This window comes from Alternaria rosae (genome assembly GCF_020736505.1).
Source record: "Alternaria rosae strain MPI-PUGE-AT-0040 chromosome Unknown BKA58scaffold_6, whole genome shotgun sequence".
Classification (NCBI taxonomy): Eukaryota; Fungi; Ascomycota; class Dothideomycetes; order Pleosporales; family Pleosporaceae; genus Alternaria; species Alternaria rosae.
The window spans coordinates 1,462,748-1,489,601 of NW_025763575.1; the positions used below are offsets into that span (position 1 = coordinate 1,462,748).

General features: G+C 52.5%; 12 protein-coding genes across 12 annotated transcripts; 2 read left to right on the top strand and 10 right to left on the bottom strand.

The window, feature by feature from the left end:
• Positions 1-6: 6 nt before the first annotated feature.
• Positions 7-605, bottom strand: BKA58DRAFT_412232 (Mss4-like protein; the record flags this gene model as incomplete). Its single annotated transcript, XM_046172340.1, has 2 exons — positions 7-298; positions 376-605. 2 exons carry the CDS (start codon positions 603-605, stop codon positions 7-9), a joined length of 522 nt encoding a protein of 173 aa, XP_046024362.1.
• A 1,120-nt stretch (positions 606-1,725) lies between these two features.
• BKA58DRAFT_195463 (Mss4-like protein) lies at positions 1,726-2,552 on the bottom strand. Its single transcript, XM_046165699.1, has 3 exons — positions 2,369-2,552; positions 2,040-2,304; positions 1,726-1,991 (listed from the first exon to the last, which is right to left on the bottom strand). The coding sequence occupies exons 1-3, from the start codon at positions 2,492-2,494 to the stop codon at positions 1,867-1,869; spliced, it is 516 nt and encodes a 171-aa protein (XP_046024363.1). The 5' UTR covers positions 2,495-2,552; the 3' UTR covers positions 1,726-1,866.
• A 449-nt stretch (positions 2,553-3,001) lies between these two features.
• On the bottom strand, positions 3,002-4,422 carry BKA58DRAFT_195477 (uncharacterized protein). The gene is made up of 3 exons (XM_046165700.1): positions 4,115-4,422; positions 3,372-4,058; positions 3,002-3,310 (listed from the first exon to the last, which is right to left on the bottom strand). Exons 1-3 carry the CDS (start codon positions 4,217-4,219, stop codon positions 3,020-3,022), a joined length of 1,083 nt encoding a protein of 360 aa, XP_046024364.1. The 5' UTR covers positions 4,220-4,422; the 3' UTR covers positions 3,002-3,019.
• A 172-nt stretch (positions 4,423-4,594) lies between these two features.
• Positions 4,595-6,281, bottom strand: BKA58DRAFT_412234 (MFS transporter; the record flags this gene model as incomplete). Its single annotated transcript, XM_046172341.1, has 4 exons — positions 4,595-4,863; positions 4,919-5,384; positions 5,485-6,169; positions 6,214-6,281. 4 exons carry the CDS (start codon positions 6,279-6,281, stop codon positions 4,595-4,597), a joined length of 1,488 nt encoding a protein of 495 aa, XP_046024365.1.
• Positions 6,282-7,454: 1,173 nt separating this feature from the next.
• On the bottom strand, positions 7,455-8,833 carry BKA58DRAFT_195518 (uncharacterized protein). The gene is made up of 2 exons (XM_046165701.1): positions 7,805-8,833; positions 7,455-7,756 (listed from the first exon to the last, which is right to left on the bottom strand). The coding sequence occupies exons 1-2, from the start codon at positions 8,699-8,701 to the stop codon at positions 7,583-7,585; spliced, it is 1,071 nt and encodes a 356-aa protein (XP_046024366.1). The 5' UTR covers positions 8,702-8,833; the 3' UTR covers positions 7,455-7,582.
• A 491-nt stretch (positions 8,834-9,324) lies between these two features.
• BKA58DRAFT_412235 (uncharacterized protein) lies at positions 9,325-10,377 on the bottom strand (the record flags this gene model as incomplete). The annotated part of the gene is made up of 4 exons (XM_046172342.1): positions 9,325-9,341; positions 9,469-9,786; positions 9,836-10,243; positions 10,311-10,377. 4 exons carry the CDS (start codon positions 10,375-10,377, stop codon positions 9,325-9,327), a joined length of 810 nt encoding a protein of 269 aa, XP_046024367.1.
• A 706-nt stretch (positions 10,378-11,083) lies between these two features.
• BKA58DRAFT_402837 (uncharacterized protein) lies at positions 11,084-11,583 on the bottom strand (the record flags this gene model as incomplete). Its single annotated transcript, XM_046171748.1, has 3 exons — positions 11,084-11,284; positions 11,335-11,526; positions 11,581-11,583. 3 exons carry the CDS (start codon positions 11,581-11,583, stop codon positions 11,084-11,086), a joined length of 396 nt encoding a protein of 131 aa, XP_046024368.1.
• A 775-nt stretch (positions 11,584-12,358) lies between these two features.
• On the top strand, positions 12,359-14,557 carry BKA58DRAFT_195549 (uncharacterized protein). Its single transcript, XM_046165702.1, has 4 exons — positions 12,359-12,595; positions 12,659-12,750; positions 12,805-13,632; positions 13,696-14,557. Exons 1-4 carry the CDS (start codon positions 12,475-12,477, stop codon positions 14,455-14,457), a joined length of 1,803 nt encoding a protein of 600 aa, XP_046024369.1. The 5' UTR covers positions 12,359-12,474; the 3' UTR covers positions 14,458-14,557.
• A 446-nt stretch (positions 14,558-15,003) lies between these two features.
• On the bottom strand, positions 15,004-16,507 carry BKA58DRAFT_470302 (uncharacterized protein). Its single transcript, XM_046175185.1, has 3 exons — positions 16,425-16,507; positions 15,940-16,368; positions 15,004-15,890 (listed from the first exon to the last, which is right to left on the bottom strand). Exons 1-3 carry the CDS (start codon positions 16,464-16,466, stop codon positions 15,096-15,098), a joined length of 1,266 nt encoding a protein of 421 aa, XP_046024370.1. The 5' UTR covers positions 16,467-16,507; the 3' UTR covers positions 15,004-15,095.
• A 94-nt stretch (positions 16,508-16,601) lies between these two features.
• On the top strand, positions 16,602-18,555 carry BKA58DRAFT_386950 (RNA-binding La domain-containing protein). The gene is made up of 3 exons (XM_046170513.1): positions 16,602-17,021; positions 17,071-17,137; positions 17,188-18,555. The coding sequence occupies exons 1-3, from the start codon at positions 16,702-16,704 to the stop codon at positions 18,220-18,222; spliced, it is 1,422 nt and encodes a 473-aa protein (XP_046024371.1). The 5' UTR covers positions 16,602-16,701; the 3' UTR covers positions 18,223-18,555.
• A 19-nt stretch (positions 18,556-18,574) lies between these two features.
• Positions 18,575-20,062, bottom strand: BKA58DRAFT_421756 (major royal jelly protein-domain-containing protein). Its single transcript, XM_046172798.1, has one exon. It carries the CDS (start codon positions 19,960-19,962, stop codon positions 18,679-18,681), a length of 1,284 nt encoding a protein of 427 aa, XP_046024372.1. The 5' UTR covers positions 19,963-20,062; the 3' UTR covers positions 18,575-18,678.
• A 202-nt stretch (positions 20,063-20,264) lies between these two features.
• BKA58DRAFT_386953 (protein transport protein sec72) lies at positions 20,265-26,729 on the bottom strand. Its single transcript, XM_046170514.1, has 2 exons — positions 22,446-26,729; positions 20,265-22,398 (listed from the first exon to the last, which is right to left on the bottom strand). The coding sequence occupies exons 1-2, from the start codon at positions 26,539-26,541 to the stop codon at positions 20,570-20,572; spliced, it is 5,925 nt and encodes a 1,974-aa protein (XP_046024373.1). The 5' UTR covers positions 26,542-26,729; the 3' UTR covers positions 20,265-20,569.
• Between the last annotated feature and the right edge of the window lie 125 nt (positions 26,730-26,854).

Genomic DNA, 26,854 nt, shown 5'->3' on the forward strand with positions numbered 1-26,854 from the left:
CCTTCATTACATCATAGCCTGAAACCTCTTGACCTCATCCCCCTTCACACCTTCAAACCAACTCACCCTATCTTTAACGAACAGCTCACGCGTCGGCTTCAACTTCGTCTCCACCAAATTAAAATCATCCACCGTCCCAAGCCGCAAGATGGAACAATCCGGGAAAGCAGCGCCAACACGATACATGAGCGTACCGCAAGTCTTGCAAAAGTAGTTCGTCATAGTATGGCCCGAGGCTACCGTCGCAACTTGACCGTAAGACGATAAGTTTGCACGGCCACGGAGGTGGCGGAGGTGTCTGAAGATATCTCGTTAGTCACTGCACTGCCATCACCCCATACCCCAAGTAGTATGAAATAGGAAGAAAAGACTTACGAATCCTTGACCGTAAAATTACTAGCAAACATGCTCGCAGTAATCTTCCTGCAATCTGTACAATTACACACAAACGTGGATAGTAGACCGGGGCCTTCGACGGGAAAAGCGAGTTGCACCGCGCCGCAGAAACACGTCGCGGTCGCTTCTTCGTTGTTGGAAAACCCGTCTTTGGCCTGCCCGGCGAGCGGGAAGTAAGGGAGGGATTTGTCGGATGTGCTGACGGACATGGCCATGGATGATGCTATTGGTGAGGGGTCTCTTGGGGAGGGAGTCGCTGGTTTGACGGGTGGTTGGGTGGTGATGGTTGATGTGCGCGTCGAAGTTTGCCTGGAGGGTTGTGTCGTTCGCAGAGAGCTCTGCGTTGAGGGTCGCGGGGTTGATAACGCTGAGGAGGACAACGCGTAGGTACTTCCTGGAGCTCGTACTGGCGTTGATGGTAACGGCGGGGGAAGACTAGTTGTTGATATTACCTCGGTAGGTGCACCGCCGCTACTTTGGACCGGTGTATCTCCCCAATTGGCGAAATCTTGGATGTTAGACCCGCGGCCTAGGAACATGGAACTTGCTTTCTTCCTTAGAGACGAGTGAGATGGCGGCGTAGAGAGTTCCCTCCGTTTCTCCGTTACTAATAGTGTTGTTGAACTCTTTGACTTGCGCAGGACGGCTGGGGGCGGATTGTCGGTGCCGGGGATGTGTAAGTCGGGATTCAAGCGCTGGGCGATTTGCTTGATGAACTTCATGGCTGCGGCTGGCTTTCCTTCTCTTTTTTATATTCCTCTCCCTTCCTTGCCTCGTGATCTGTTGTGTACCCAGGATTTGTAAACGTGAGCACTAAAACTTTCGCGGCGGTGCTATATTGGCTGACAGATCAGATAATGCAGGTCGTTTTCCCTTCTGTTCGTTCAGTGGCTATATCGGCTATTGTTGTGGTTGTTGTTATCGTTGTTGCTCTGTAAGCCAATATATCATTTCGTCATCGATGTTTTACACACATAAAAAAACGGCGTTTAACCCCGACTCCGCATTCCTACACTTCCAGCCCCACAAGGTTAGGATTAAAGAACAACTACCCCCGGTTCTGGATCGAATGGATCGAAACAACGATGAAAGGGAGGTTCGTTGCTACGGACTTGTTTTGGTCTTCCCAGCCAGAAAAACAATTATGGCGCGCGTCGCGTGCTTTCCGTTGGGACGGCATCATGCTTGAAGGCTGATCTACGGTCTTAGTGGCCGATTGGTGGTTCCTGACGATATGCAGGGATCGGTTGCATGCGATTTGGAGGATTTCGGTGATTTGGTAAGCATGTCCGTTGGGTCGTGTTCATGGGAACTGCATAAGCTTTACTGTTCACCCTTGTTTTGTTGAGCAGGTGCTACATTAAGCTAGGATACCAATGAACCTTGTATCTAAGACAACACCGTAAAGTGAACTTTCCCCATGTTACAGCTATGGTAATTGTTCATTTTCCCAACTTTGATTTTCAACAGCTACTTGGAGATCTCACTCTGCCTTGCTCCTTCCACTTCATGGACCCAGCTTACCCTATCCTTGACGTAAACCTCCCGTCTGGGTTTTAGCAATCCTTCCATCAAATTCAGATCGTCTACAGTGCCTGCTGCATTTTAGTACACACTTCGCCTGACTGGAGAACATTACATACCAAGCCTCATTATGCTGAACTCGGGATGCCGCTCACTCAGCCGGTACATGAGCGTCCCACATGTATCACAGAAATAGTTCGTCATTGCCTGGCCAGAAGCAGTCGTCTGGGACTGTGAGAACTTCTTCAAGTTGTCCTGGCCGCGAATGTACTTGACAGCTGAAGCCGCGACAATGAAGGCTGACGTAAAAGCTGACGCTGTGATCTTACGGCAATCGGTGCAGTGACAGACGAAGGTGTCTACGAGGCCTGGAGCGGTGGTCGGCTGCATCAAGCATTAGATCCTTGTGGTATAGGAAGATCACGGCGCTACTGGAGCGCGAACTTACGAATGCTAATTGTATGGCTCCGCAGTAGCATGTAGCTGTCGCCTCGCCGTCTTTGGAATAGCCATCCTGCTTTAGACTGTTATGGGGTATGTACGGTTGGTCCTTATCCGCATCTCGTGTAGACATGGTCGTGATGTCCTTCCTCAATGTTGAAGCAACCAATGTAGACGGGCAGTGAATGTAGATGATTAGAGAAGAAGCTTTCTGGGAACTCAAAGGCGATGCCTTGTAGCCATTCATATCTGTGTAAGCCAACCTCTAACTCCGATACTATTTCCGGAGTGCATTCCCGACCCTCCTCTCACTCACTCCGCTCACTCCGTTTGTTTCATACAGGCCTCGGACAAAGCAAGACGGGTGGTCTGTACGCGCTTGTGAGACGCCAGGATAATCCTCATGGTTACTCTTCTGAGTTGTGAAGTGTGGCATTCCCGAACAAACACTCAGATGTCTCGAGAGAAACGCGTCGAAGATATCGATAGCCGTACGCATGAAAACACTTCAGGCTCGAGCGCAAAGCTAAGAAGAATACGTGTCTTTGGGACGAATGCACTTCATTGCAACCATCACCCAAACAGCAAAAGATCATACTCAAGGCAATCACCGGCTAGATGACACAAGCATATCTATCCTTCATTACTCCTCTACAGCTCACAGCTTACTCCCCTTACCCTGCCCCAGCGTAACGACCAGCTTACCAAACTGACTCGCACTCTTCATGTCCTCAAACAGGGTATCAATCTTCTCCACATCCAAACCATGTACACTGCGACTGACCACAGGCTTCATCTTCTTTTCCTTGACAAAACGCACCATATCAGCAAACTCCTTCCTCGAGCCCATGGTGGAGCCGCGGACTTCGATGTTGCGCAATACGGCGGACATGAGGAAGTCCATCTTGGGAGAGACGGTCATGCCGTATATGGAGATGACGCCGCCGGCCTACATCAACAGATTAGATGGTTGTAGCAGGAAAGGGAGAGAGAGGGAGGAGAGAACGCACCTTGAGTATCTTACTCCCCACTTTCACAACATCGCCGCCAGCCCCATCGACGATAGCATCGAGGTACTTCCTCTCCTTCGGCAACATCGCCTGCAGTTTCTTATCCCAATCCTTCTCTTTGTAGATAACACCTCCTTTCGCACCCAACTTGACCGCCTTGTCAATCTTCTCCTGGTTCCCGCTCGTTACGTAGACATTGCAACCTTGTGCGACAGCGAACAGTAACACCATAAGCGCAACACCACCCCCAATGCCCGTAACGAGGATATTCCGTCCTGGCATCGCATTCCCGCTCTTAACCCAGAATGCGCGCCACGCTGTCAGCCCGGTAAGGGGCAGCGCAGCAGCCTCCTCGTCGTTGAGATGGTCGGGACATTCTTCCAGTTCGCCTGCGTCGAGCGCGCAGACATCTTGTAGTGTGCCTGCGGGATTGCTCTTCGTGCCGCCCATTATCGCATACCCCTTCGGGTGTTCGGGACCGTCCATGCTGTCCTTCCAGCCCGTACCGGGGTTCAGCAAAACGCGCTTGTTGAGCCATGATTGTGCGGAGGGGGATGCGCCGGCAGAGGTGACGATGCCGACGCCATCCGCGAGGAGGGGAACGCCGAAGGTTGTGCCTGGGTACAAGTGTTGGCGGATGAAGAGGTCGCGGTGGTTTAGCGCGGCGGCGGTGAGGGTTATGAGGGCCTGGTGGTAATGGTTAGAACGTGCGCTGGTGGCAGGTTGTGACAGAGGGAGCTTACCTCATTTTCTTTGGGCTTGGGCTCGGGGACGGTTATCTTCTCGAGCGGGTAGTAGACTTGGCCTGGCTTGCCTTCGACTTGTCTGATCACAATGGCTGAAGGCATGGTTGTGGGCGTCGATTGAGGTACGTTATGGGTGACGCGTTGCGTTGAGATCCAATATGGTGCGAGCAGGCTAGGGAGGATGCTTGATTAGATATGTGCAGCTCAGATGCGCGGAGTGATGACCCGAATAGCTCACCATGGTTGTCGTGCTCGGATGCATGACGAAAGAGTCGCTGGACCGAGGTCGCGTTCGGGGCGGTGGGTATGCTTATCGATCGATGCGGGGAATCCGGATGACGGGGATTACGCGGTCTTTGCGATACAGCAGACATTGGGATTCATCAGGAGCATGCCGTACTGCATTTGATTCATCTTTATCCAAGAGTGATGGTTGGCATTCGTTCAGTATAATACATTAGTGATGCAAGTCTTCCTCTACGGTCTCCACCTGAATGACGGATGCCGCCAGTCCAGATCCTCAATTTCTCCCTGCGACTTGCCAGCCAACTCCTGGTCAACATCAATGGTCTCACGCTGCTTGTTGCTCCTGTTCATCCAGAGCAGCAAAACGATACTCGATATCAGGATCGTACTGCTAGTCGCCAGGTTGAGCCCATTGCCAATAGGGTAATTGGGCGCATCCGTTGGTAGGAAGCTCCAGGTCGAGATTAGACCGCCTACGTTGCCGAACATGACAACAGTACCTAAACGATCAGTCAGCCTTTGCTTTGATCACTGTTCGCGAAGTATACTACTTACCGATAGCTGATGCACGCGCCGTGTCGGATACGACGTTGGCCGAGCCCTGCGCGTTGCAAAGGGCGCCAAATGAGAATGCTCCCGATGCGATAAGGAAGGTAGCGCCATATCGTACTTGTCCATCAGTACTGGCTAAGAACATGATATATCCGATCATCATGAGCGGTGCTCCCAGGATGAAGAAGATCATGCGCCTGTCGAATCTCCAGCTCAGGAAGGGGAAGAGAACCGTAAAGAAAGCGCCGACAATGTATGGTGGCACGGTGTGAAGTTGCTGCGAAACAACCGAATCCTTCGGGTATATCGTCTTGACAATCGTGGGCGCGAAGAAAGCCAGACCCTGCACCGTGATGTTGTCGAGGAGGAAGATGAAGGACGTCGCCAGTACTACAGGATTGAAGATACCACGAAGCGTCTTCTTCCTGTCTAGCTTATCCAAAACCTCGTTTTGGCCGACTCGTTCAGACTGTGTGAAAAAATCAGCACTTATACTACACATACCGGGTTATCTAGCCGGATCCACGCTTTACTGTGCTATGTATCCTCCAGAATATATGGTGACATACCTTGACACGAGCAATAGCCAAGTCCTTCTCTTCTGGCGTCAACCAGCGCGCAGTCTCCGGACGATCCGTAAGCGTAATGAAGGAGATGAGGGCCAAGCAGCATGTGACAATGCCCTCGATAGCGAAGATCATTCTCCAGCGTGTGAGCGAGCCGAAGGAATCGAGGGTGAGAATCGCTGAAGCCAACAAGCCCCCGAAAGCGCCAGCTAGAGGAGCCATGACAATGTACAGCGACAGTCTGAACGCAAGCTCAGATCGTCTATACCACCGGGACATGTAGTACGCGATGCCTGGTAGCATACCAGCTTCAAAGATACCTAGCAGGAAGCGTACGCCACAGATTGCACTAATGTTGTGAACAAAAGCCGTGCCAATCGATACGATACCAAAGCATAGGGAGATGATAGGGATGAACCATCCCGGGCCGATCCATTTACAGCAGATATTGGACGGAATCTCGAAAATGATGTAGCTGACGTAGAACACGGAGAGAACGGTATTGTAGTCGTAACCACTGAGTCCAAGGTCCTTTTCGAGGCCCGCTAGACGAGCGTTTCCGATATTGGCACGGTCGATGAAGCAGAACAGATAGAGAAGGGCCACGGTCGGGATGATGTACAAATCGATCTTCAGGCGGAGACGTGACTCTGCCTTTTTATCAAATTGCATCAAAGCATGGCCGTAGCTGTCGACATTGTCAGCAAAGAAGATCGAAGAGAGTGGCTAAACTCGCATGTCTGTAGCAGTATGGCCGTGTCCCGCAATGTGGCGCGCGTCCTCCTGCTTGAGGTCTTCATGTTGGCTGCTCGGCGTGTCTTTTTCAGCCGCGTAATCCGTCTGGGCTTGGGCCATGGTGAAGCGGCGTTCTCTGGAACGCGTTCTCAGAGCGAAAGAAGGGAGGAACGGCCTTTTTCTTAACAACGGCAAGTCGTAACGTCGCGGCCGCACCTCTGCTTTATTTGTACTCCACACCCCCCGGAAGATTCCCCTTCACGCCGGATCGCAGCTGGGTCTGGCCGGTGTCCTTGTCAGCGCCGTTTTCGACGGAGCGCGCGCGTGCCAAGGTAGATGGCTGTCATTACTAGCTCTCGAATTGGTGAAGCGCCTGTCGCACGGTCGCCAGCGGAGCCTTTCGGCGTGGAGACGGCTCTTCCCCGGACTCCACGATGATCGCCGACCCATCTATCTGAGAGCGAACAGCCGTCGCAGTCCTTTCATGTGCCGTCGGGTGTCAGACTCGGTATATAGCCGTTTTTTGGTTGCAAATAGGGCGTAGGGCTCACTTGCTTGCATCGTCATAGCAAAGATCTCTTCCCGGGTACCCCGCTACGCCACGACTCTTGGGACCGATCGAATATTACCATGTGTCAAGCGGCTGATAGGCTCACGGGCCATTGCATGTCCGATATCGACAGGAGAGTGAGGGACTTGTGGGTTTTGCGCAAACGTAAAACGAGTCAGCGAATTGCACCTGCACGGCCCTTACTAAGCTTTGGAACGCTTGTGGAAGAGGGTTCATCCACTTCATTGGTACGTTCAACTTGTATCATGCTTCTGATAGTAACAGATGCTATGCACCTTGTAGAAGTCGATGACCAAAGTTTTCGACCTTCTCACTAGTCTACAAGTGCTTATAGAGTCTTGACGTGATGTAGAGCCTATCGCCTAATCTCGATTTTCGGAGCGGTAGCGTACCAGGGTACCATGTGGTGGAAATGATTGCTCGTAATTGGACGCATATGCCATATATGTTGCCGATCCTGATAGATCGCATACATATAGCGGCTTCTAGAGTAAGCGGTGTATACTCGAGGGTTTTAACTTTGACAGTCAACACGCTCATGTATCAAAGTCACAACCGCTGCTAGCGCACGTTACTCAAGAAAAGAAACTGAATAACCTAGAGCCTACGTTAACGTCAGAACATCTGGTTTGCGTATCTTCATCTTGATGTAGGTTGCAAACCAGTTTAAGTTTTCCTTCTATGAGGTGAGCGCACTGGAGACATCACAACGCTACCCTGTCGCAACATGCAACAGACTACTAGCATTTCTCAGACCTTTCGTTCAATATGATTGTCCCGCCCCTATCAGATCTCTCATTCGTCTACAATCCATGGCAGAGCATACCGCACCTTCCATCGGCGCAAAAGCAGCTGACGAAAACCTTCCATATCAGCGAGAGCTGCTCTAGAAACGCAATGATACAATGCAGCTTGCGGCTGCACGAAGTAGCCTGTCTCTCTATTATACGTATCGATTTGAGTTTGTTCCTTCAACAAATCAGCTGTGATCGTGATTACTATCGAGAGCATACATACACTGAGCCGTTCCTGTGCGTCTACTACGAAGCGAGAGGTGATGTCCCATGTTTGCGGCTCTAGATGCGCTTCATTATAATCGATATTGGCCAATGTGACCGTGACATGTACGCCAGAGTCCAACAATTCGCACACTGTTCTCCGAAGGCTCTCCATGATATTAACAAAGTGACGCTCGGAGAATTGGACATCAGGGCCCTCCTGGGCAAACCTGGTGTCGATCTCGATCTCAATGTGGAGTTCTTCTCGGCCTCTCATTCGGGTGAGAGGAGTGAGCTGAGCCTCCAATTTGTACATGGCAGCCTGCGCGAATGTGAGATCATCAATGAGACCGTATGCCGTCGTATAGTAGTCCTTCATCTTAGTATCACCGTAGCGTGGATCGGACTCCCACTGTTCACAGGCGACATGTACCTTCAGATGACGGATCTTCTCCCACGGGCGCACGAATACCCTCCAGAATAATTTGTCGCTAGGCACTGTCCCATGCAACAGAAAGGTATCCAGACCGCCAGCTCGCATACCAGTATCCAAACCGACTGTGACCTCGAAACGGTTCTTCGACCAATATGTCTCGGATAGCTCGGTAGGCACGACCTCTGAATTGGCAAGATAGGACGCGTCCATTAGTTGGGCATCCGACCAAATGACCACAGGGTCTACTGGAGCCCCTTGCTGTCCGGATAGCGCGATTTGTATGGTGTCGGGAAAGACGCAGACATATTCGTAGACAAGGTCACGGATCTCTCGAGGTAGCCGAGTGAGAAAAGGCTCCGTGAGTGCCGGCGCTTCTCTTTTGATGATATATGCTGAGGTAGCGTCCATTTCCCTAATGATGTCACTAACAGTTCCGGGAGTAGCCTTGCTCAAGGCTCCCGGGAGTGGGAACGACCTCATCGTACCTCTCTAAGCCCTCTACTTCTCGCTTGATGGCGTCTTCTTTTTTCTTCAGCTCTTTCATCTCTCGATTGAGCTTCTGCAAGTCCTCTGAACGAGTTTTCTACATCAAAAGCATGTAGATTTAGCGACTGCACGTTCCAGCGTGTGCATGTTTGCGTGCCTACCAGCTTTGCATGGGTCTCGCGCAGGGTAGACCACATCGCATCGGCGTCGGACGCGTGGGTTTGCCGGTCTCTATGGCTGTTGAGCGACATTATGGTTTCTAGAGTGCTGTGTGATATTTTGTTGGGTGTTTGAGCGCGTCGAAGAGTAGATGTGGTTGCCTAAGGGTTGCGTAGCATTTGGAGCTAAGCCACGCTAGCGTGCATGTTTCATCTCGACTGGGGAGGAGCGTACGAGACACAAGTATTGTGCCGATCGCAAACCTCGTTTCTTTGTGATTTTCGTCTTCAATTCTACTTTACCATCTTGAAGAGAGTTGGATACTTTCAGAATGCCTATTCGATGACGGCGGATTGCGAGGCTGTTGAATCTGATCACACCTGGGCAAGAATGCTGTATTTGATGTCAGACTAGGCGCAGCAAGAAGAGGATGATGAAACGATTCCCATTTCGCATTATCAAACATTGACGGCTACTGTTCTCGAGATAACACAGCCACAGATCCTACTCAGTAACAACCGAAATCCCGTGATTCTCCACGGCCATCTCCTCAAGCACCTCATCGACCCTCTTCTCAGCAGCCAGAACCTCCTTCTTCTCACCACCCTCAGCAAGTTCCATCATCGGCTTCGTAAGCGCATGGAAACCCGCCTCTCCATATTCCATCTCCACGAATTTGCCCAACGCGCTATACACCAGCTCTCCGTGACGCTCCTTCTCTGCCATCAACACACCGACAGAACGGGCAACAACATCTGCCGACTGCACGTTGCTATCGCCTAGTGCAGCGATCATGGCGCGCGGCACGATCGCTGTGTCGGTCCAGGACGGGGCGACGGCGTTGATGCGGATGGGGAGTCTAGGATGGAGTTGGGGCTGTAGAGCTCGTAGGAGGCCGAGGACACCGTGTTTAGCCGTGGCTTTGGGATGTGTCAGTACTCAATCTTGATATGGGTTGATGAGACGTACTGTAATCTTCAGCAGGGAGCCGCGCGAAGCTCGAACCCGACGCTGTCATGACGATGCTGCCACCATTCGGGTTCTTCTTGAGATAGTGTATGGCCAGTTTCACCGTGTACATCACGCCAACCAAGTTGACGTTGATGGTGTTCATCTTCGGCGGGAGCAGGTCGCCATTCTCATCCACGTCTTCTTCCAAGAAGCTTGTTGATTTTCCTATTCCTGCATTCGCAAAGGCATGGTCGATCTTTCCGTACTTCTGCTCTGCTGCTTTGAAGACGTCGAGTTGTTCTTTCCAGGACGTGACGTCGGCTTTCAAGAAAGGGACAGATGATGCTTCGGGCTCAGGAAGGGGGGTAAGGTCGCTAGCAAAGACCTTGCCCCCGTGCTTAATGATCCTTCGGAGCGTCGCAAGTCCTATGCCTGATGATGCTCCTGATGCACATAAGTGGGTGGAAAAGGATAACCGGCCATGGTATCCTACCAGTGATGACAGCTACCTGGTCTTTCAATCCATCGAGTTGGCCATCTGAGATAGTGAAGCTCGTCATTGCGTTGGTAGGAGAGTATGTTCAGGAGGAGATGTCAAAGTAGTTGGATTAGGAAGGGGGACTTGGATACAGGTAAACAGGCAACGTCCTGAAAAACGTCGGAATGAATAGAACAACGTCTCGAGGAACCCGGGGCCTGGGGAGGCATATCAGGCAGGGGCGCACGTACTATAATTAGCGCAGATGGAGAGTCGCCAAAGCAGACGCCTGCGCCGCATTGTAGCTCGGGAACCACGGCAGACCCCGCATCAACGTACGACTACGCTAATCACCAAGGTGTTCGGTACCTAGGTAACTCGTGTCACTGGAGGCACAGAGATAACACCAACAGTTATGTGCCCATTGTGACAAGGGTTCCTTTTGGCTAATTTGCTGGCGCCTATTCGTGTCAGGCTGCCAACTTTGGAAATGTGCCCCAAACAGCGGACATTCCGTTGTGCTCACCTCGCAGAGGAGCCTCAAATGCTGAGTATGAACGTACGGCCGGACCAGGAGGGTTGCGCTGCTCTCGCGAAGGTCGACACTTGGGTAGGTTATGCTCCAATGCAGTCTTCAAGGAAGCCTGCCCAACTTAACAATCCGCAGTAGTGCTCTTTCGCTCCTCTGTATTCTTGCTTCATAGTCAACGACCGCATATGAACCCGCCATGATTTCTACAAGCGACGCGCGCGCTGACTGCCGTTGCATTTGGGTATATGTCCGCCTCTCAAGCACCACCACCACCACCTCCTCCTCCTCTTCCGCGACCGCGTCCTCGGCCCCTCATGCCTCTGCCTCCACCACGATCGCCCCGGTGGTCTCCTCGTCCATGCATGCCTCCTCCTCGGCCGCCCCGGTTCGCTTGGTCCTTGGCTTGCTGTTCCTTTACAACGTCGACGATCTCGTCAGGCACTCGAAGGTACTTTATCTGGATACTAGTCAGTAAAGCCTGTTGGAAAGAACAACGTGAGCCCTTACTGTGCTTCCGCGAACGTAGATCTCTGGTAATCTCATGAATTTGTCACCGTCGGCGCTCGTTTGCACAACCTCTTTCAGTGTAAGGTTCATCCATGTGTCGCAGTTGACGAGCAGTCCGTTTAGGGTTTCGCCGCTCTTCAGTTCTACGAGCATGGGGTGACCCGTCGCGGCCGTCAGAAGGCCCAATGGCAGCTAAGTCGAGAGTCAGTAAAAAGGTGGGAGCTGTTGGTGAGTGAGGTGACGTACCATATTGGCGACCAGTGGTGACTCGCAGATGGATCGGGTCTTACGTATCGGATATCGTAGGTTCAGCGAGAATGTCGCGACGCAGTTGAAGATATTCCTAGTAATGGGTGGAAACGAGGGCGGGATACGTAGTCGGGTTAGTGATGATCTCCCTCATTGCATCGCAGGCCGCGAGAGCTCGGACCACGGTATCTTGGCGAGACAGCCCTACGAAATGCGCGCCAAACACCATCAATCCATGTCCACCCATGGATGACACGAACAATGTAGTCGACTTACTTCCGAGACCCCCGACATAGAATGACCAGTTCGAATTGATATGTAAGCGCGGTCTTGCTTGCAGCACTATCTAGTCACCAAGACTTCTAACCTGCGCATGCATGCGCGGCAGCTGTGTAGGCTATACATATTCTTTCAACTGCTTCGTTTATCATAACACGAGATACATGTAATTTACTGGTGGAGCAAATTCGTAAGGAGAGAGAACGTCATGGGCGCAAGTCACCGGGTTCTCAGTCGCATGGACGAGAACCGCACCAATGATGCTGCCACATGGCCTCAGCGATCATGGATTTCATCGCAACCGCATTTACATTTACAAAAGTACACACTTTCGCATCCTCACGTATCCCAGTGTTTCATCACACTGCATTATGCATAGTGCTGCCAGCTGAATCGTGAGCCAACGTCTAAGCCACGCTCACGCTGACGGCAGCCACTAGCAGCTCTGCGCCTTTATACACCGAAACGCCCTTTCGACTGGTGCCTGATCGAACCTTTGGGAACATCTGTCCCATAACCCGCCAAACCTCGCTCTCTTTGTGGGTCGATGTTCGTGTGCGCTGTTCGCACATTTGCTCTGCTGTTTAAGCCGTGTTCTTTTTTGCTTTCAATATGCGTTCCTTCAAGTCCAAAGTGCTGTCAGCCTGCGCCTGGGCGGCACCTGTACTCGCCGGCGTCATACCTCAACACGAGCGTCAAGCTGCTCGCGCCGACGGAAGTCTTTTGCAGCTAGGTACGCGCCCCTCTTATACCATTCCACATTCGCCTTCTGCAGGCAGCTGCTAAACATTGCTAGACCTTCAACAGAATTACGCGCAAGCTACCTTCAGCGTCCCCTGCACTGGCTGTCTTGGCCGCGATCACACGGGCCAGGATGACGAGTCTTTGGTAAGGCCCACCCTCAGGCACCTAAATACCATGCCACCTGCTCACCATCCTTAGACCTTGAGCTTCACCAGTCATGCCCAGGATCAAGCTTGTGGTTCTTCCAACATTACCCTAAACGGACTTCATCTTCCCCAAGAGTGGAACGGCGACTTCGCATCTGGCTCCGGTTCCTACCAAGGCGTTACCGACCTCACACAGAATGAATGGTTTCTGCAGCACGACTTGGATCTCGAATGGCAGACAGCCTGTCTTCGTGATAACTTGGAAACGGAAGAAGCAGCCCAAGTAGTAACGGTCAACATCAAGGCCATTGACGGCAAGCAAGTCACCAAACCTGCCGGTTTTACGATCTCGTTTAAACCGCAAACATCACCCCCTTCTCTGCTCAGGCTTGAGTCTACGCCCAACCCCTCTGCGAGTAACAGGGACGTAGCTGAATCCTGGCGCAAACCTCCTCGGTTATTGCGTCTGGCCTTCCACAACGTCACCGAAACTTCAAAAGCGAAGGGCAGAATCCCGTCTCTTAAGGACGACATCCGCGAGTTGAAAACTCTTCAGAGTGAGCTGAAAGAGCTCGAATCTCTTATCGCCAATAAGAAGAAGAAGATTCATTCAGTCCTAAGACAAGAAGCAAAGAGCCTGTCGCAGGAATTGGGTAAATGTGACGGCGTTTCGTGCATCGTACAGACCATCGCCCATGAAGCAAAGTGTGCTTGGGAAATCGTATCCTTCCATTTCAAACCTGACCAACGATCGAAAGAGATGAATAGCCCCAAGCAGGTGTTCGCCCAGGCACATGGTCATACTGCACAGGTGGCACAAATGTCTGGAAGTCACCTGAAAGCCGTGACTTCAACACCCCAGGTATACGAGGCTCAAGCAGTATGTACCTCCGTTTAACACTCCACCAATTGAAGCAAAGACTCTGATGCTGACCCTAAATAGAACGAGCTTCCACCTCGTCCACCCAAGCCATCTCCCTACCTTCTCGCCCTCGAGATCACATTAGGAGTTCTCTGCTGCAGCTGCCTAGTCGCCGTCATCCGCCACAAGTGCAGCAGCCTGCGAACAAGGACCGAGCGAGCCGCAGCCCGAGAAGAACGTCTCAACGCCCGCGCCTACCGCCGAGCAGCCCGCCAACACGCATGGCGCAGCTGGTGGCGCGGTAATTGGGCGCGACGCGACAACCAACGCATCGCCGATTACGAAGAGAAGCGGGCGCTAATCTCAGAGCAGGAAGGCGTGCTCGAAGACGCGATGCAAGAAGAGATCAGGCAGCTAAGAGATGCCCATGACGTCGTCAGTGACCTTGTCCGCGATGCCGAGGAAGGCAGAGCAATTAACCACACTCCATGCGATTGCCAGCGTCAACGGTCCCGAGCACCATACTCGCCCCTTTCTACAGCATCGACCTACCCCCCAACCTCCCTCCCGGAGATCCCCTCAAGGCCGCTCTCCCGAACAGACAGCCTACCAAGTTACCGTTCAGAGCCCACCGAGCCTCCAAGCTACGAATCGGATGTCGAGGCGTCGGAGCTCGTAGCGAATGGCTTCAGGCAATACACGACTGCATCTACTACATCTGAACGGAGTTCGCATTGGACACCAGATAGCAGTGTTGTCGATGTCAGCCCTAGGCCGAGCGCAGAGACGCTGAGATACCCTGTCAGTATATTGACACTTGACGAGGAGTCGGACGCAGACTGAGGGCCTGCGTCTTTTTGTCTGAAAAGGCATATCATTCCGTCTTTGGCTACTCATACCCGGTGTTCACCACGTAGAGGTTTCGATCCTTTACACCTACATATCTTCTCCGTCTGCGCACATTGGAGATCACATCTGCCACGCCTGCAGCACGTCAGGCGCGAGCATACCCAGCACAGTCGCCCCAGGCTTCTACACCTTTTATGCTTTCATCATCGGATTTTCTGCGACTTGTAAACGTATTCTTCGCCCGTTATCCTTCCACGCATGCAGGTTTTCTGTTCGTTTGGAGTAAGGAGCTACACTGGGTTGTTTATACCAGCTTCATTTCTAGCGACGTTGATACATGGCAATGTCCTGATCAACGGGTGGTCAGAGGACGCCACCCGCTAATACCTCTACGTCCTCATGTATAATAATAAGCACAGTGAGAAAGCATACACAAGCGCGAGACGCGTCTCTTGTAGTTCGGAGTTATGGTCCGAGACTTGCATTACTAGCAAGCCCATAATACTAGTCCATCAAACAGATCAAGTCATCATGCCTGCAAAAACGTAAATCATGTTATACAATTGCAATTCTCCGCGTTGAGCAATCCATCTACATAATGTACAAACACATCACCTTTCCCATCACCTACCCTAACGATTCCGCAGGTACCAGTTGAACGCCAACTGCCCCGTCTCAATATGGAACGGTGTAGGCACCTCTGCCAACCCTTGTCTCGCAACGGGGTGCCTCAAATAGACAGCCGCGCAGATATTCTGATTAACCTCGAGATACCGCGGTATAAACGCAAACGCACTCATATAGTCCCTCGGCCGCCAGGGCGTCGCATACGGCGCCTGAGCATCGCGCTTGTTCCACGCGGATGTGTGTTCTGTTTCTAATCGTAGTTTCTCGAACGCTGACCGCAGACGCGCTTGGTCTTCTTCGGAGATGAGGGGTTCGGCGGCGGAAGCGTCTTTGGAGGAAGAGGGGGTGGTGGCAACGGCGCGCTCGGCGATTTGCGTCTTGAGGAAGTCGAATTGCGTGTCAAGGGTCGAGATGGTCTCTGGGTTTGCGGTGCGCCAGAGGCTGATGGCTTTCTTGACGGATTGGCGGAAGGCGCGGAACTTTTGCTTGTCTTTCGCTTTGACATCTTCGGCTAGGACACCGTCGACTTGCTCCATGAGGTCTTGGAGTTGTTTCTTTAGCTCGGTGGGTGTGGGCTCTTCGCGTGTGGATGGGGTGATTACGAAGTCCTCTTGCTTGGGTTGCTTGGGTGTTTGTCCGCCGTTTTGCTCCCGCTCTGCCGCACGAGCAGCTGCCTTTTCTTTAGCAATGCGACGAGCGGTTGATGAGCGTTCTTTTGGTGCGCCAGTTGCGAACATGACGGATGAGGGGTCGACTTGGAACATGTCGCCTGGGTTGAGTGCGTAGCCGGGGTAGACCATCTGTTTCAAGTCAGTGGTGATCATGTGCAGTATGCGAAAATTTACGAACCTTCTTGCCATTGACCTTCACCAGGCCGTGGACAACGAATTGCCTCGCCTGTCGGACACTACTCGCGAATAATGCCCGGAAGATGGCTGTGTCTAATCTCCTCTCCAGAGGGTAGTATGCCATCTGCATGTACGGTGTCATGGGCGGTGTCCGGACTTTGTCCTGTGAATCTGCACCCATTCCTCGACCAGCTGCCTGCTCTGAACCGTCGTGTTGGGCGAGATATCTATGGTCCATGGCCACTACGGCTGGCAGGTTCCGCCGGAACATGTGCTTCCACTTCTTCTCCCGTATGTGTTCGCCATGATATGCTCGTGTAGATGCCTTGGCTGTCCATTTCTGCTGGAAGTATGTTCGAGTGGTGACGTTGGGTGCCTTTAGCTGGGATAGGGCGTATAACGACCACCGCGACCAATTCTGGCGGACATTCTGCAGCGTGTCAGCCTATGGCCATTGTCACCCAATCCTCACAATAGCAAGCATACCAGCTTCTTCAGCGAATGGAACCTCGGCTTCTTCCTCGGCATGGTGAAGGCGGATCAGAATTGGTGATATTGTTACAATAGCGGCCCACGCGGCGAACGTAAATCTGGATAGCGGTCCGTGCCCGCCTGCATCGAAAATTCCCCACTAAGAACCATAGCTATCTCTCACCTTTGAGCCTTTTCTCTTCAACGACCGCCAACCTCTTTGTCGCAGCCCCAAAACCGCCTTTTGCAGCTTCTACACATTTACGCGACTCAAGCTGCACACATATTAACCATGGCAGACTCACAGACTACCGCTGCGCCTGCCGCGAACCCCGCTGAAGTCTCCAAGACTCAGAACACCGTCGACGCCAACATGACTGAGTCAAAGACTGAGACCACCTCCTCCAAGTCAGAGGACAAGGCTGCCAAGGCCGACGGCGAGGAGAAGTGGGAGATCAACGGCAAGTCCGATAGCAAGAGCGATCGTCGCAACGATCGCGAAGACCGCGGTGACCGTCGCAATGACCGTCGCGATGGCGGTCGCGGAGGTCGAGGTGGTCGTGGTGGCCGCGGAGGTGGTCGAGGCGGATTCCACGACAAGCACAACAAGAAGTGAGCTCAGATTCTGGAGTTGATCTTTCTTAGTACTGATTTTGCGCAGGACGAACAACCTTGACACATTCGAGAATCTACCAGACTCTGACGACCCAAATGAGATCCGCCAACAGGTATGACTCCCAATTTCAGAACCATGATCCACACTACTAACAGCCTCAAGGTCGAGTTCTACTTCTCTACCCAAAATTTGGCCACCGATGAGCACATGTTCAAGTCTCTCGACGGCCCCAAGAACACCCCCGTTTCTATTCACCACGTTTGCACCTTCAAGCGTATGCGTCGCTTCAAGCCATACAGTGCCGTTGTAGCAGCACTTCGCGAGAGCAAGGATCTCGAGGTCGTCGATGATGGCGAATACAGCAAGGCTGGCAGCGAAGCTGTCAAGCGCAAGGAGCCCATTTCCGTTCCCACCAAGGAGGGTGACGACAAGAACCCGCCTACCACAGAGGAGCTCTTCTATCGCCTGAAGCACAACTCATCCAACAACATGGACAGGAGCGCCTACGTCAAGGGCTTCGGTAATGAGGAGGATGCCGGCCAAATCGCCTTGGAGAAGTTCTTCCGTCCCTACGGCGCAGTTATGATCCGCAAGCGTCGCGAGGACGACGGTGCCTGGAAGGGCAGCGTCTTTGTCGAATTCGATTCCGAGGACTCTCGCAAGCAGTTCCTCGAACTTGACCCCGCTCCCAAGTACAACGGCAACGAGCTCACCATTATGGGCAAGAAGGAGTACATTGAGATGAAGTGCAAGGAGAAGGGTATTAAGCCCGACTGGGAGTTGACCGATCAGGAGAAGTACGAGCAGCGCAAGAGGCTCCGCGGCACCAACGGAGACGGCGGCCGTGGCCGAGGCCGTGGAGGTCGTGGTCAGGGCCGCGGTGGACGTGGTAACGACCGTCGCGACAATCGCCGTGACGGCAACCGTAACCGTTCTCGTTCTCCCCGTGGACGTCGCGACCGCAGCGGCTCCGTCGACAGCAACGACTGGAACAAGCGTCGCGATCGCTTCAGGGATGGCAAGGATGACCGCTCCAGCCGCAAGGAGGAGAAGAAGGAGATTGAGCGCGACGCTCACGGTGTTCCCGTCATCCAGGACTCTAGCAACGACACCGCCTCCAACAAGCGCAAGGCCGACGACGGCGAGCGCAACGACAGCCCTAAGAAGAACAAGCTTGAGATCAAGCAGGATGAGTAGGGACCTGTCCTCTCGTATCTTATACTTTCAGGACATCTTCGTCACTCACCTTAGTTGACTTGAAGCCATATGACCAACCACCTTACGGAATGTTATTGCATATTACGGCGTTGAAGGATTACTACATTTCTACGGTCATCGCTAAGATACCTATTTATGTTCCGGGCTTTATTGGGTTTGCGGGCAAAAGTTTCTTTCTTACTTCATGGATGGATGGATGCATCCACCTGTATATGGTATTCCTGCATACAGTGTCTTCACTGTGCATACATGTAGCTCCACGACGCATGAGTTTGGTAGCATGAACGATGAATAGATATACTATCACTGAAACAAGTTTCTTACTTGATGCCTACTCGTTACTACAGTTGTGATTGAACTAACAACATAATAGCTTAATACACATCATCCAATTCGATCTCCGATCCCCTGTCATCCCATCTTCACATTAGCCCTTCAACTCAAACTCATAATCTTTCTCCCACCCCCCGGCAGCTTAACTCTCAACACCGCCCCCGGAAAAACTCTCCCATCAAATCCCTCATTCCAATTCGGCTGCCGTGGCAACTGATTAATATTCATATACAAATACCCATCTTCACCGATACTCGCTCCATCCGGCCAGATTATCCTTGGATCCCGCACAAAAGGCTCCGTCATCTTCGTCTGGGGATCGTACACGTAAATCGCATTGTGCTCCGGCATACACTGGTACACAAGGCCATTGCTATCTCCCTCGAACCCGTTCGCATTCCCGCCGCGCTGACCGAGGTTGGTCACGTTGTTCGCAGCTGTGAGTTCGGCGAGGGCGTCGGATGGCGGCGTGAGGAGATTAGCAGTGGGGATCGAGTAGAGGTAGTCTGAAGTGAGGGGACTGTAATATATCGTCTCCCCATCTGGACTAATCTGTATCCCATCCAGACCCTCCCGTAGCGTCTGAATCGGCTGACCGATTGTGCGTTGGTAGAATGGAACGCCTTGGTAGGAGGGTACGTCGCGGTCTACACGTAAAGTGGAGGGATGTTGGGTTAGTCGACGCCAACTCTCGCCGGTACCTAGGTCCAAGACGATGAATCCGGGCCGTCCTTCATCGCTGCTGTCGACGATGTATGCGACGCCGGAACCAGAGGCTGTCGTGTTGGCACGCAGGTCGAAGCGGATGTCGTTCATGTAGGAATCTGGGAAATGGACAGAGGGTGGGAACGTGTAGGTTGCATAGACAGTATCGTTATCCAGACTGATACCGAGGATCTTAGGTCCACCAGGTTGGGCGTAAGGCATACTAGGTGCGCCGCTGCCATCTGTGATGGTAGGACGGCCGGTATCTACAACCCAAAGCGTTTCGGGTCTACGGGCGTTTTCAGGTGTGATGTAGAGGGCTTGAACACTGATTAGACCTGTGCTGTTGTTGCTGCCGAACGGAATTCCGTTCCAGCTTGTGTTTAGTTGGGAGACGGGCAGGTTGAGAGATGCGGATGGGTAGGGGACTTCGGCTGTTTTGTTGACGACCTCCCCGAGGGTGTAGGCGTAGGAGCCGCGGGTGTAGGTGGCGAAGAAACGGCCTGTCGAGGAGATGGCGAGCCCGATAGGCCATTGCGTGTAGTAGTAGTGGTATTCTTCTATTTCCGGTCCGTAGGTTCCGGGATCTGTTTGAAGGATTGTGGTGCTGCTGTTCTGGAAGGTGATTTGCGCTGCGGCGCTTGCAGTCAGCGCAATGGTTGATAGAACTGAGGACCGCATTTTGATTCTAACGTTCCGAGGATGACCTGTATCGTCGTTTCGTTGAGTGGGCCTAAATTGTCCTTAAGAAGCACTGCAGCTTCCTCCCGCTTCTGCATCGTGATGTCAGTCGTCAACAAACGTCATACCCTTACACGTTCCTTACGGCATGCTGTGTGGTACATGCTACCAGTAACGGCAGTTAGCTTCCATGACGTTGAGCATTTTCGGGTTTAAGCTTCCCTGGTGGTACCTGCATGAAGCGGCTCTGTCGATCGCGTTGATCACGCGGACTACGATCACCAGAACCAAGAGATAGCAAACGGCTCGTAATCTATGTATTCTTCTCTAACCATCTTGCTCGAAAGGGAAGTCGTAGAAAGTATCGATAAAGTGATGCAGGTTTTGACATCGTACTACTGTACAAAATAGCCAAGCTTCGCGCCCAGAAACGCCTTCTGGAGATAACCAGACCTCAGTGGCAATGCTTTAGATCCAAAAGAAGTACAGAAAGGTGCTGAGCTGACAAGTTGACATAGCTTGCCGAATCAGACCTAAAGAACAAAACACAAATCAGCAGGTGTTGAGCAAGGAAACCTCGAATGCAGACGTGGGACGGAAAGTCACTCTACCGTCCACCTTTGCTGACCCTCCTTTGGGATGGACTACCCACAAAGCTACCTCGTGGACTCCGACTGATGGCCGGCATGAGTGGCACCTTCTCCATACCCAGCTTCGTTTCGAAGATGCGCCCAACAAGCGCCTGTACGCTTCTCTGCACATCGGGTGCCATCTCCGTGCCGAGAAGCCCGACAACAAGCGGCGCAAAGAGGTCCACGTTCTTTTCGAAATCTGTGGTGGGCAGGCCGGTGTATCCGTCCAATACGGTCACGACAACAGGACGCCAAGTTACAATGTTGCGTTGTTGGGTCTCTTCGTCGAGATCGACGTATGAGGCAATAATGTCTTCACACAGTGGGATCAGGGCAGCTTCCGTATCGGCGCGTGATGCGGCGCGGTCGTTGGAGGTGTCGTGGTACATTCGGAATAGGATGCTGACGTATACCGACGCAGATCCGCTTTCCTGCTTCAACAAGTTTGGTGGTTGCTTCATGAAGCCTTCCCTGAATAGACGTGACCTCAAGTCACGGTTGGCATTGAAGCGCTTGGCGAAATGGTATGACTTCTTGAGCACAGCCATGAGGCGGAGCAGTTCGCCAGAAGGGATCTTCTCATAGACGGCTTCGTTTGTGAAGAGCTCTTGAACCGTTTCGATCATGAGGAGTTGTAGGACACATTTGGTGATAATCTGATTGAAGAAACGACGGCGAGCAGCAGTTACGACAACAGGTGGTTGCTGGAGATCCTGGTTTTCGGGGCGGTAGTCTTCTAGCTCTTGTGTTTGACGTTTGGGTAGCGGGGACGGCATACGCTGCTCAACCCCGCCACTGATGCTAGCAGAGTCCGAGGTCACCAAAGACGGTCGCCTTGCGCCTGAAAGACCGTTGATACCGAGCGCATTGTCCATCTTTGGTTCTTCAGCAGGTGTTTGAAGCGACAATTCACCAGGAGGCCCTTCTCCTGTCGGTGTCGTCAAGTCCGATGTGTTACCTGTACCGTTCACCGGAGTGCTTTGTGCCGACGAGCCGCTGGTCGCAGCAGAGAATAGTGCTGTTGCTTCGGTCCTCTGGAAGAGATCGACGAATGCCTTGACGATCTGACTCCAGTGATCGGCCTGGAACTTCTGGACGTTTTGCAGAATCAACTGCTGTAGACAGTTACTGCCAATGCGTGCTAGGGTGTCGTTCTCTTGACATATGCAGAGGGCGAGGAGATCCAAGAACCGGTCCAGCATGTACTCTAGCGAATCGAAGAAGTGGGTGAAGAGTTTGATCATATTGCGCAGAGCCTGGATCATCGTTGTCGATAGCCAAACGGAAAGCTCTTCGTGGTTCAAAACCTTCGTCATCTCCGACTTTGACTTGAGAACCATGAAGATAGGATATAGAAGCTGTCGCCAAAGCATGTCCCAGAAATCCCTTGGGAAGTCGCCTCCATAGCTGATCAGGGTATCAAAGAGATAGCTCAAGGCTCTTGACCGAACCTCCAGATCCTCCCCCGTCATGAGGACGTCGTGGAAGGCGAAGAGAACTGGGAACCAGAATTGCTCTTCCTGTGTTTGTCGGCTGGGCTGCTTGGGTATAGAAGAGCCCTTTTCGGAATCCTTCAGGTATCCAGCACGGGCGGATAGAGAACACTCGGGCGTCCGTAACATCTTTGGTACAGATGACTTAAGCAGTTCTATTGCTTGTAGTGACTTCTTTTGGAACTTGAAGTTCTTCGAGAACTCAGTCAGACAGACAATGAGATCTGCAAATGCGCCTTGGGAAATGACTACACCAAAACGGGTGTTGTACACTTGGGTGACGTTCTCAAACGCAAGGTTCACGATGCCCTCTGCTGCTTATTAGTAATTGCACAGGTGAACTTCAGGAAAGACATACCGTAGGGTTCTCTGGCGGCCACGGTGAAAACACCAAACATGGTTTTCCAGCCAGACCGAATATTCTCACCGCGCGCTTGAATCATCTGAATCAAACAGCGTAGCACCATGTCCTTGACCGAGACAACATTGGTGTTGTTGATAATGTGCTCGAAGGGTTTGAGGAAGTCCTTCTGGAACTTGAATCCGGGCAGTTCCTCAATCTCCATGAACTTCATAGAGAGTTGCCGTAATGAGTTGAGAGCAAAGTATACGACGTTAGTGTTGGTATGGCATCCAACCTCGTTGAAGTGAGCGCCAAGCACCTGCCAGATGTTGGTCCACTCGAAGCGCACACGCGTCATGTTGTAGCCACTGATCTCCACGAGCTTCTGCAGACTGTAGGTACGCGGAGACTCGCTCTGCCCAGACGACTGGATCTCCTGCCAGCTGACCTGAACAAGGGCTTTGACAAAGTCTACGATGGCTTCACCAGACAAGTTGGCACTGTTAGTGAAGATGCGGTCAACTCCTCGGACGATATCAGTGGATCGGCTCTCTTCAGCTACTTCAGATTGGAAGCTCATAGTGCTCGATTGTGATGTTGGCCTTCGACGGTTGGCTGGAACATTGAGGTTCTTACGCGACTGCGCAGTGCCGGAACTCGACTTGAGCACATCCGGCACAGCACGTTCGTCAATACCGGCTGAGATTAGTTGGAAACGGTCCAACTGGGAAACACATGTGAGGACCTCGCGCCAGGATTCACGTAGAAGATTGCCTTCCATCTGTGCAATCTCGATCAATGCTTTCAACGCCTCCATGTTCCGAGCCTTCATCTCGCTCACATTGTAGAGGTTTGTGAAGCGCGAGAGGAAAGCAACGAAAGCCTGTCGCGAGCTGTCTAGATCGAACAAGCACGAGATCCGAATTGCTAGTTTGATGCCCTCGATACAGAGGCGGACGATCTCAATGTTGTGATCTTGGGCCTGGCCGGAGAGAGCAGTCAGAATTGGCATCCAGCTGACTTCGAACATGGGTCCGACATGCTTGGATGAGGATGCGGGGATGAACTTAGAGACCGGCAGGGCTGTTGCCGTTCTCCGTTGAGCTCGGAGGAGCTGTTTGTACAGTTGTTCGGTCTTGTTAGCCATTGCCTCCGAGGCTTGTACAATTGCTTCTCGCTGTAAATCGCGAGCACCTCCCGTGAGAACCTGTCCTATACTAGACAGCCCTCCTGCAGGTTGTTGATTGAGCAGACCCTTGTCTGCAGCGGCTTCTTGCTCTGTGTTCAACACGATCTCATTCTGTGAGATCTCATCGTATATTCCTTGTAGGTACTCATCCGGCAGATCGGCGTTGTCGTTGATGCCGCGGTTGTTCTTGATGAAGTCTGCTGGCGTCATACGCGGGCCCTTCATTTTCTTGCTATGTTGATCGACATTCAACATGATGACCGAATATGACAGAACGTATGCAGTGTCAGCATTGGCATATGCGTTGGGATTGCCGGTGATGTATCGTTCAGCAAACTTGAGCATGAAACGATCAATTTTCTGTGCCTCACCAGGCAATCGAAAGCTCTGGAGGAAGCGCCGCAGGGCATCCGTAAAGCGTGTTTTGGTAAAGTCCATCAAATCCACGAAAGCATGCATAATGGCAATGTTTTCGGGATCACCCTCACCAAGGAACTCTCCCAGTGCCGTCTTGTCGATCTGGTCGTTGTCGAGAAAGAAGCGCGCAATGTCCTCAGGCTTGTTTGAGGGGATGAAGCCTTCTGCGATCAAGGTCTTGAGTCCACGCTTCGGTTTGTAGTTGAACTGTCTTAACGCATTCGTGAGGGCCGTTTTCCTCTGCTTTGCCTTCTCGAGCTGACTGTAATCATCCTCGGCAAGCGGCGTGACAGTGCCAGAGTCTGCTCCCACCATTGGTGACTCTGAAGCAAGTCTCGTGTCTGTTGATACGCGAAGATCGTCGAGTGACGGTCGCAAGTCAGGGTGGTTTTGTTTGGGGTTGTCAGGCAGGGCTTGCTGAGCCCAATTGACGAGAGATCGTAGAATTTCGACCAAGGCCTCGAGAGACTCCTGCTTCATTGCATATTCTTGAGGGTAGCCATGTTCCGTGTCGTGTGATGAGTTCATGGAGACGGTCGTAAGTGATGGTGGTAAAGTGCCTCGGCTCTGCCAATCCATCTGTCTTGATTGCTTCTCTCTTTGGTCCTGATACGCTTGCTGCTGCACAGGTGTGATGGTGACGGGGTTGCTGGAGATCTTGGACAGATGTTCAACGACGCGTTGAAACATGTTGTCAAGGGCGGTGCGATCGCAATCATAGTTGAGATAGATCTCTACCAGTGCTCGGGGGTCTGCAGCCAGCCTTCCGAATATTGTCAAAATGTATTGCTTCTGAAATGCAGGAGCACCCCGCTTGTCTAGAGTTGCAAGGTAGATCTCCTTTAGGAACACCTCGACTTCCTTCTTGAGTGATATGCGCAGGTATTTAAGCATCTGCCAGAAAATCTCGCAGGCAACTTCGAAGACTTGCTTCACGGAACTTGCACCGTTCCGGCTCAGGCTCAAACAAAGATACTGTTTGACTGCTTGTATGAAACTCGTTGGCTCATCGCTGCCACTGCGGATCGTGGCATATGGCGACACGAATACAGCAATATTATTGAAAAGTATAGTGTGAATCATGTGCAGGGAGAGAAGCTTTGAGCGCATGCCTTGGGATTTCACATCGTGGGCATGATCGACAGACAGACCTTTTGTGCTCAGACGGCACATGGCTCTGAAGACGAGGTACGCGTCTTTGACGAATATCTCATCTTCCTCCTCTTCTTCGGTGTTGACATGAGGCGAACCCTCCTGGCCGGATACATGTCGTGACCCAGCTTTGCCTTTGATACGGGTCACCAGCGTTGGCGCATTATCGTGTATACGGTCATCGTTGAAGCTCATGTTGTTTTCGAAGCTTTGCAGCGTGATCTTGGGGCCAGTGTGCCGGTCGACTGCTTTGTCGCTCGGTTCGGCGATTTCAGCATCGTGCTCGTCTTCTGCATCTTCGCCGTTGGCCTCGGATCCGGTGATGTCTTCTGCGCTGCCCTCGGGCTGTACACTCTCGCTTGATTGCCCCTTATCATTCAAAGATGACCGCGACAGGTTCATCCGAGCTTCCTTGATAGAAAGTCTCGTCTTGACCCTTTCGAAGACTGTGCCAACCATTTGTGTCAGTGCACCCTGTGCTACTTGTTGGTTCGCGCTTGACTTGGAAAGGAGGAAGATGTTGTACGTGAGTCGCACAGCCTTCAACAATCCTGCTCCGTGTACAACAATCTTGTCGTTCAAGATGGCTGCCAGCAGCGACTTGACGATTTGGAGTTGCACTTCGGGCGCAGTGGCCTCGCCTTGGAAGCAATCGCATATCGTGTCTATGGCTCGTTCGATCAGAGGAGGGACCTCGCTGTTGTCGGCTCGCGGCTCGGCCGGCACGGAGAAGTAGGAGTAGCTGATGAGCTTGCCAATGCAGTCGAGCGCGGTAATGGATACGGGGACGTTGGGAGCCTCGGAGGCAAGTTGAAGCGGTTCAAAGAGGACCTCGGGGTTGATGCGCGCCGGGTCGCCCTCATTCTTGATTGCCGACAAGGCGGCATTGGTGCTGTCGCCGAGTTTCTTGTTCTTCCTAGCATCTTTGGAAGCTGCGATTGTCTCGAGCGCGGTGACGACGAAGACTAGGGAGCTTTTTGTGGATGGTCGCGTGGCCGTAGTGGCTGCAGTGGACTGCGAGTCGGTTCGCGGCCGGTTCTCGATAGGCAGGCGATGGTCGAAGATCTGCTCGGATGATCGCGGCGCGTCTCCTCCATTGGGTACGTTGAGGACGGGTGTTCCGGGCGCAGGTGTCGATGTTTCCGCCTCTTCCCGTGGAGCTTCGGGCGCTGGGGACGACGTATCCTCGGCGTGCTCTGATGCGTGCTCTGATGCGTGCTCCGACTCGGCGTCTGATGAGTCGCTCTCGTCCTCTTCTTCTTCTCTTGTGTCTGAGGCAGGTGGATCTTGCTCCTCCATGTCAGGCTTCTCCATGTCCTCTCGGGGCGCTGGCGGGGAATCGGTGTCGGCCATAGTTGTTCACGTCCGGGATCTTTGTAGGGATGTCACTTCCTCAGCAACCATGGCGGAGAAGGAGCGATAGAAAAAGGTGAGGGCGCGGCAGTGGTGACTCGGACTGGCGCAGTGCAGTGCAGTGCAAAGGACAGCAGGCGAGTCTGTGCAGGCGTTGAGCGAGTCGTGCTCTGAGATGACACTTTGTGTCTTTCCTCCTGGCTAGTTACGTACCTGGGACCAGCCGCGCGGTAGGCTACGGAAGGAGCCACACTTGCGCCTGCCTCAGCCACACCCAGGCGCCACACTTTGCGTCCTGCCGGGAAATGTCGCA

What these genes read in the sequence shown, in the direction of transcription:
- BKA58DRAFT_195463 (XM_046165699.1), bottom strand. Translation starts at nt 2,494, where the DNA reads ATGTCTACACGAGATGCGGATAAGGACCAACCGTACATACCCCATAAC. An exon ending in GAGCCATACAATTAGCATTC is followed by an intron (nt 2,305 to 2,368) that starts GTAAGTTCGCGC and finishes TGCTTGATGCAG; the next exon opens with CCGACCACCGCTCCAGGCCT. An exon ending in GTTCAGCATAATGAGGCTTG is followed by an intron (nt 1,992 to 2,039) that starts GTATGTAATGTT and finishes AAAATGCAGCAG; the next exon opens with GCACTGTAGACGATCTGAAT.
- BKA58DRAFT_195477 (XM_046165700.1), bottom strand. Translation starts at nt 4,219, where the DNA reads ATGCCTTCAGCCATTGTGATCAGACAAGTCGAAGGCAAGCCAGGCCAA. An exon ending in CCAAGCCCAAAGAAAATGAG is followed by an intron (nt 4,059 to 4,114) that starts GTAAGCTCCCTC and finishes CATTACCACCAG; the next exon opens with GCCCTCATAACCCTCACCGC. An exon ending in TGGGGAGTAAGATACTCAAG is followed by an intron (nt 3,311 to 3,371) that starts GTGCGTTCTCTC and finishes CTGTTGATGTAG; the next exon opens with GCCGGCGGCGTCATCTCCAT.
- BKA58DRAFT_195518 (XM_046165701.1), bottom strand. Translation starts at nt 8,701, where the DNA reads ATGAGGTCGTTCCCACTCCCGGGAGCCTTGAGCAAGGCTACTCCCGGA. An exon ending in ACGCACAGGAACGGCTCAGT is followed by an intron (nt 7,757 to 7,804) that starts GTATGTATGCTC and finishes GATTTGTTGAAG; the next exon opens with GAACAAACTCAAATCGATAC.
- BKA58DRAFT_195549 (XM_046165702.1), top strand. Translation starts at nt 12,475, where the DNA reads ATGCGTTCCTTCAAGTCCAAAGTGCTGTCAGCCTGCGCCTGGGCGGCA. An exon ending in GCCAGGATGACGAGTCTTTG is followed by an intron (nt 12,751 to 12,804) that starts GTAAGGCCCACC and finishes CACCATCCTTAG; the next exon opens with ACCTTGAGCTTCACCAGTCA. An exon ending in AGGTATACGAGGCTCAAGCA is followed by an intron (nt 13,633 to 13,695) that starts GTATGTACCTCC and finishes GACCCTAAATAG; the next exon opens with AACGAGCTTCCACCTCGTCC.
- BKA58DRAFT_470302 (XM_046175185.1), bottom strand. Translation starts at nt 16,466, where the DNA reads ATGCCGAGGAAGAAGCCGAGGTTCCATTCGCTGAAGAAGCTG. An exon ending in TCCATTCGCTGAAGAAGCTG is followed by an intron (nt 16,369 to 16,424) that starts GTATGCTTGCTA and finishes GACACGCTGCAG; the next exon opens with AATGTCCGCCAGAATTGGTC. An exon ending in TGAAGGTCAATGGCAAGAAG is followed by an intron (nt 15,891 to 15,939) that starts GTTCGTAAATTT and finishes GACTTGAAACAG; the next exon opens with ATGGTCTACCCCGGCTACGC.
- BKA58DRAFT_386950 (XM_046170513.1), top strand. Translation starts at nt 16,702, where the DNA reads ATGGCAGACTCACAGACTACCGCTGCGCCTGCCGCGAACCCCGCTGAA. An exon ending in CACGACAAGCACAACAAGAA is followed by an intron (nt 17,022 to 17,070) that starts GTGAGCTCAGAT and finishes GATTTTGCGCAG; the next exon opens with GACGAACAACCTTGACACAT. An exon ending in CAAATGAGATCCGCCAACAG is followed by an intron (nt 17,138 to 17,187) that starts GTATGACTCCCA and finishes AACAGCCTCAAG; the next exon opens with GTCGAGTTCTACTTCTCTAC.
- BKA58DRAFT_421756 (XM_046172798.1), bottom strand. Translation starts at nt 19,962, where the DNA reads ATGCGGTCCTCAGTTCTATCAACCATTGCGCTGACTGCAAGCGCCGCA.
- BKA58DRAFT_386953 (XM_046170514.1), bottom strand. Translation starts at nt 26,541, where the DNA reads ATGGCCGACACCGATTCCCCGCCAGCGCCCCGAGAGGACATGGAGAAG. An exon ending in GGCCGCCAGAGAACCCTACG is followed by an intron (nt 22,399 to 22,445) that starts GTATGTCTTTCC and finishes AATAAGCAGCAG; the next exon opens with AGGGCATCGTGAACCTTGCG.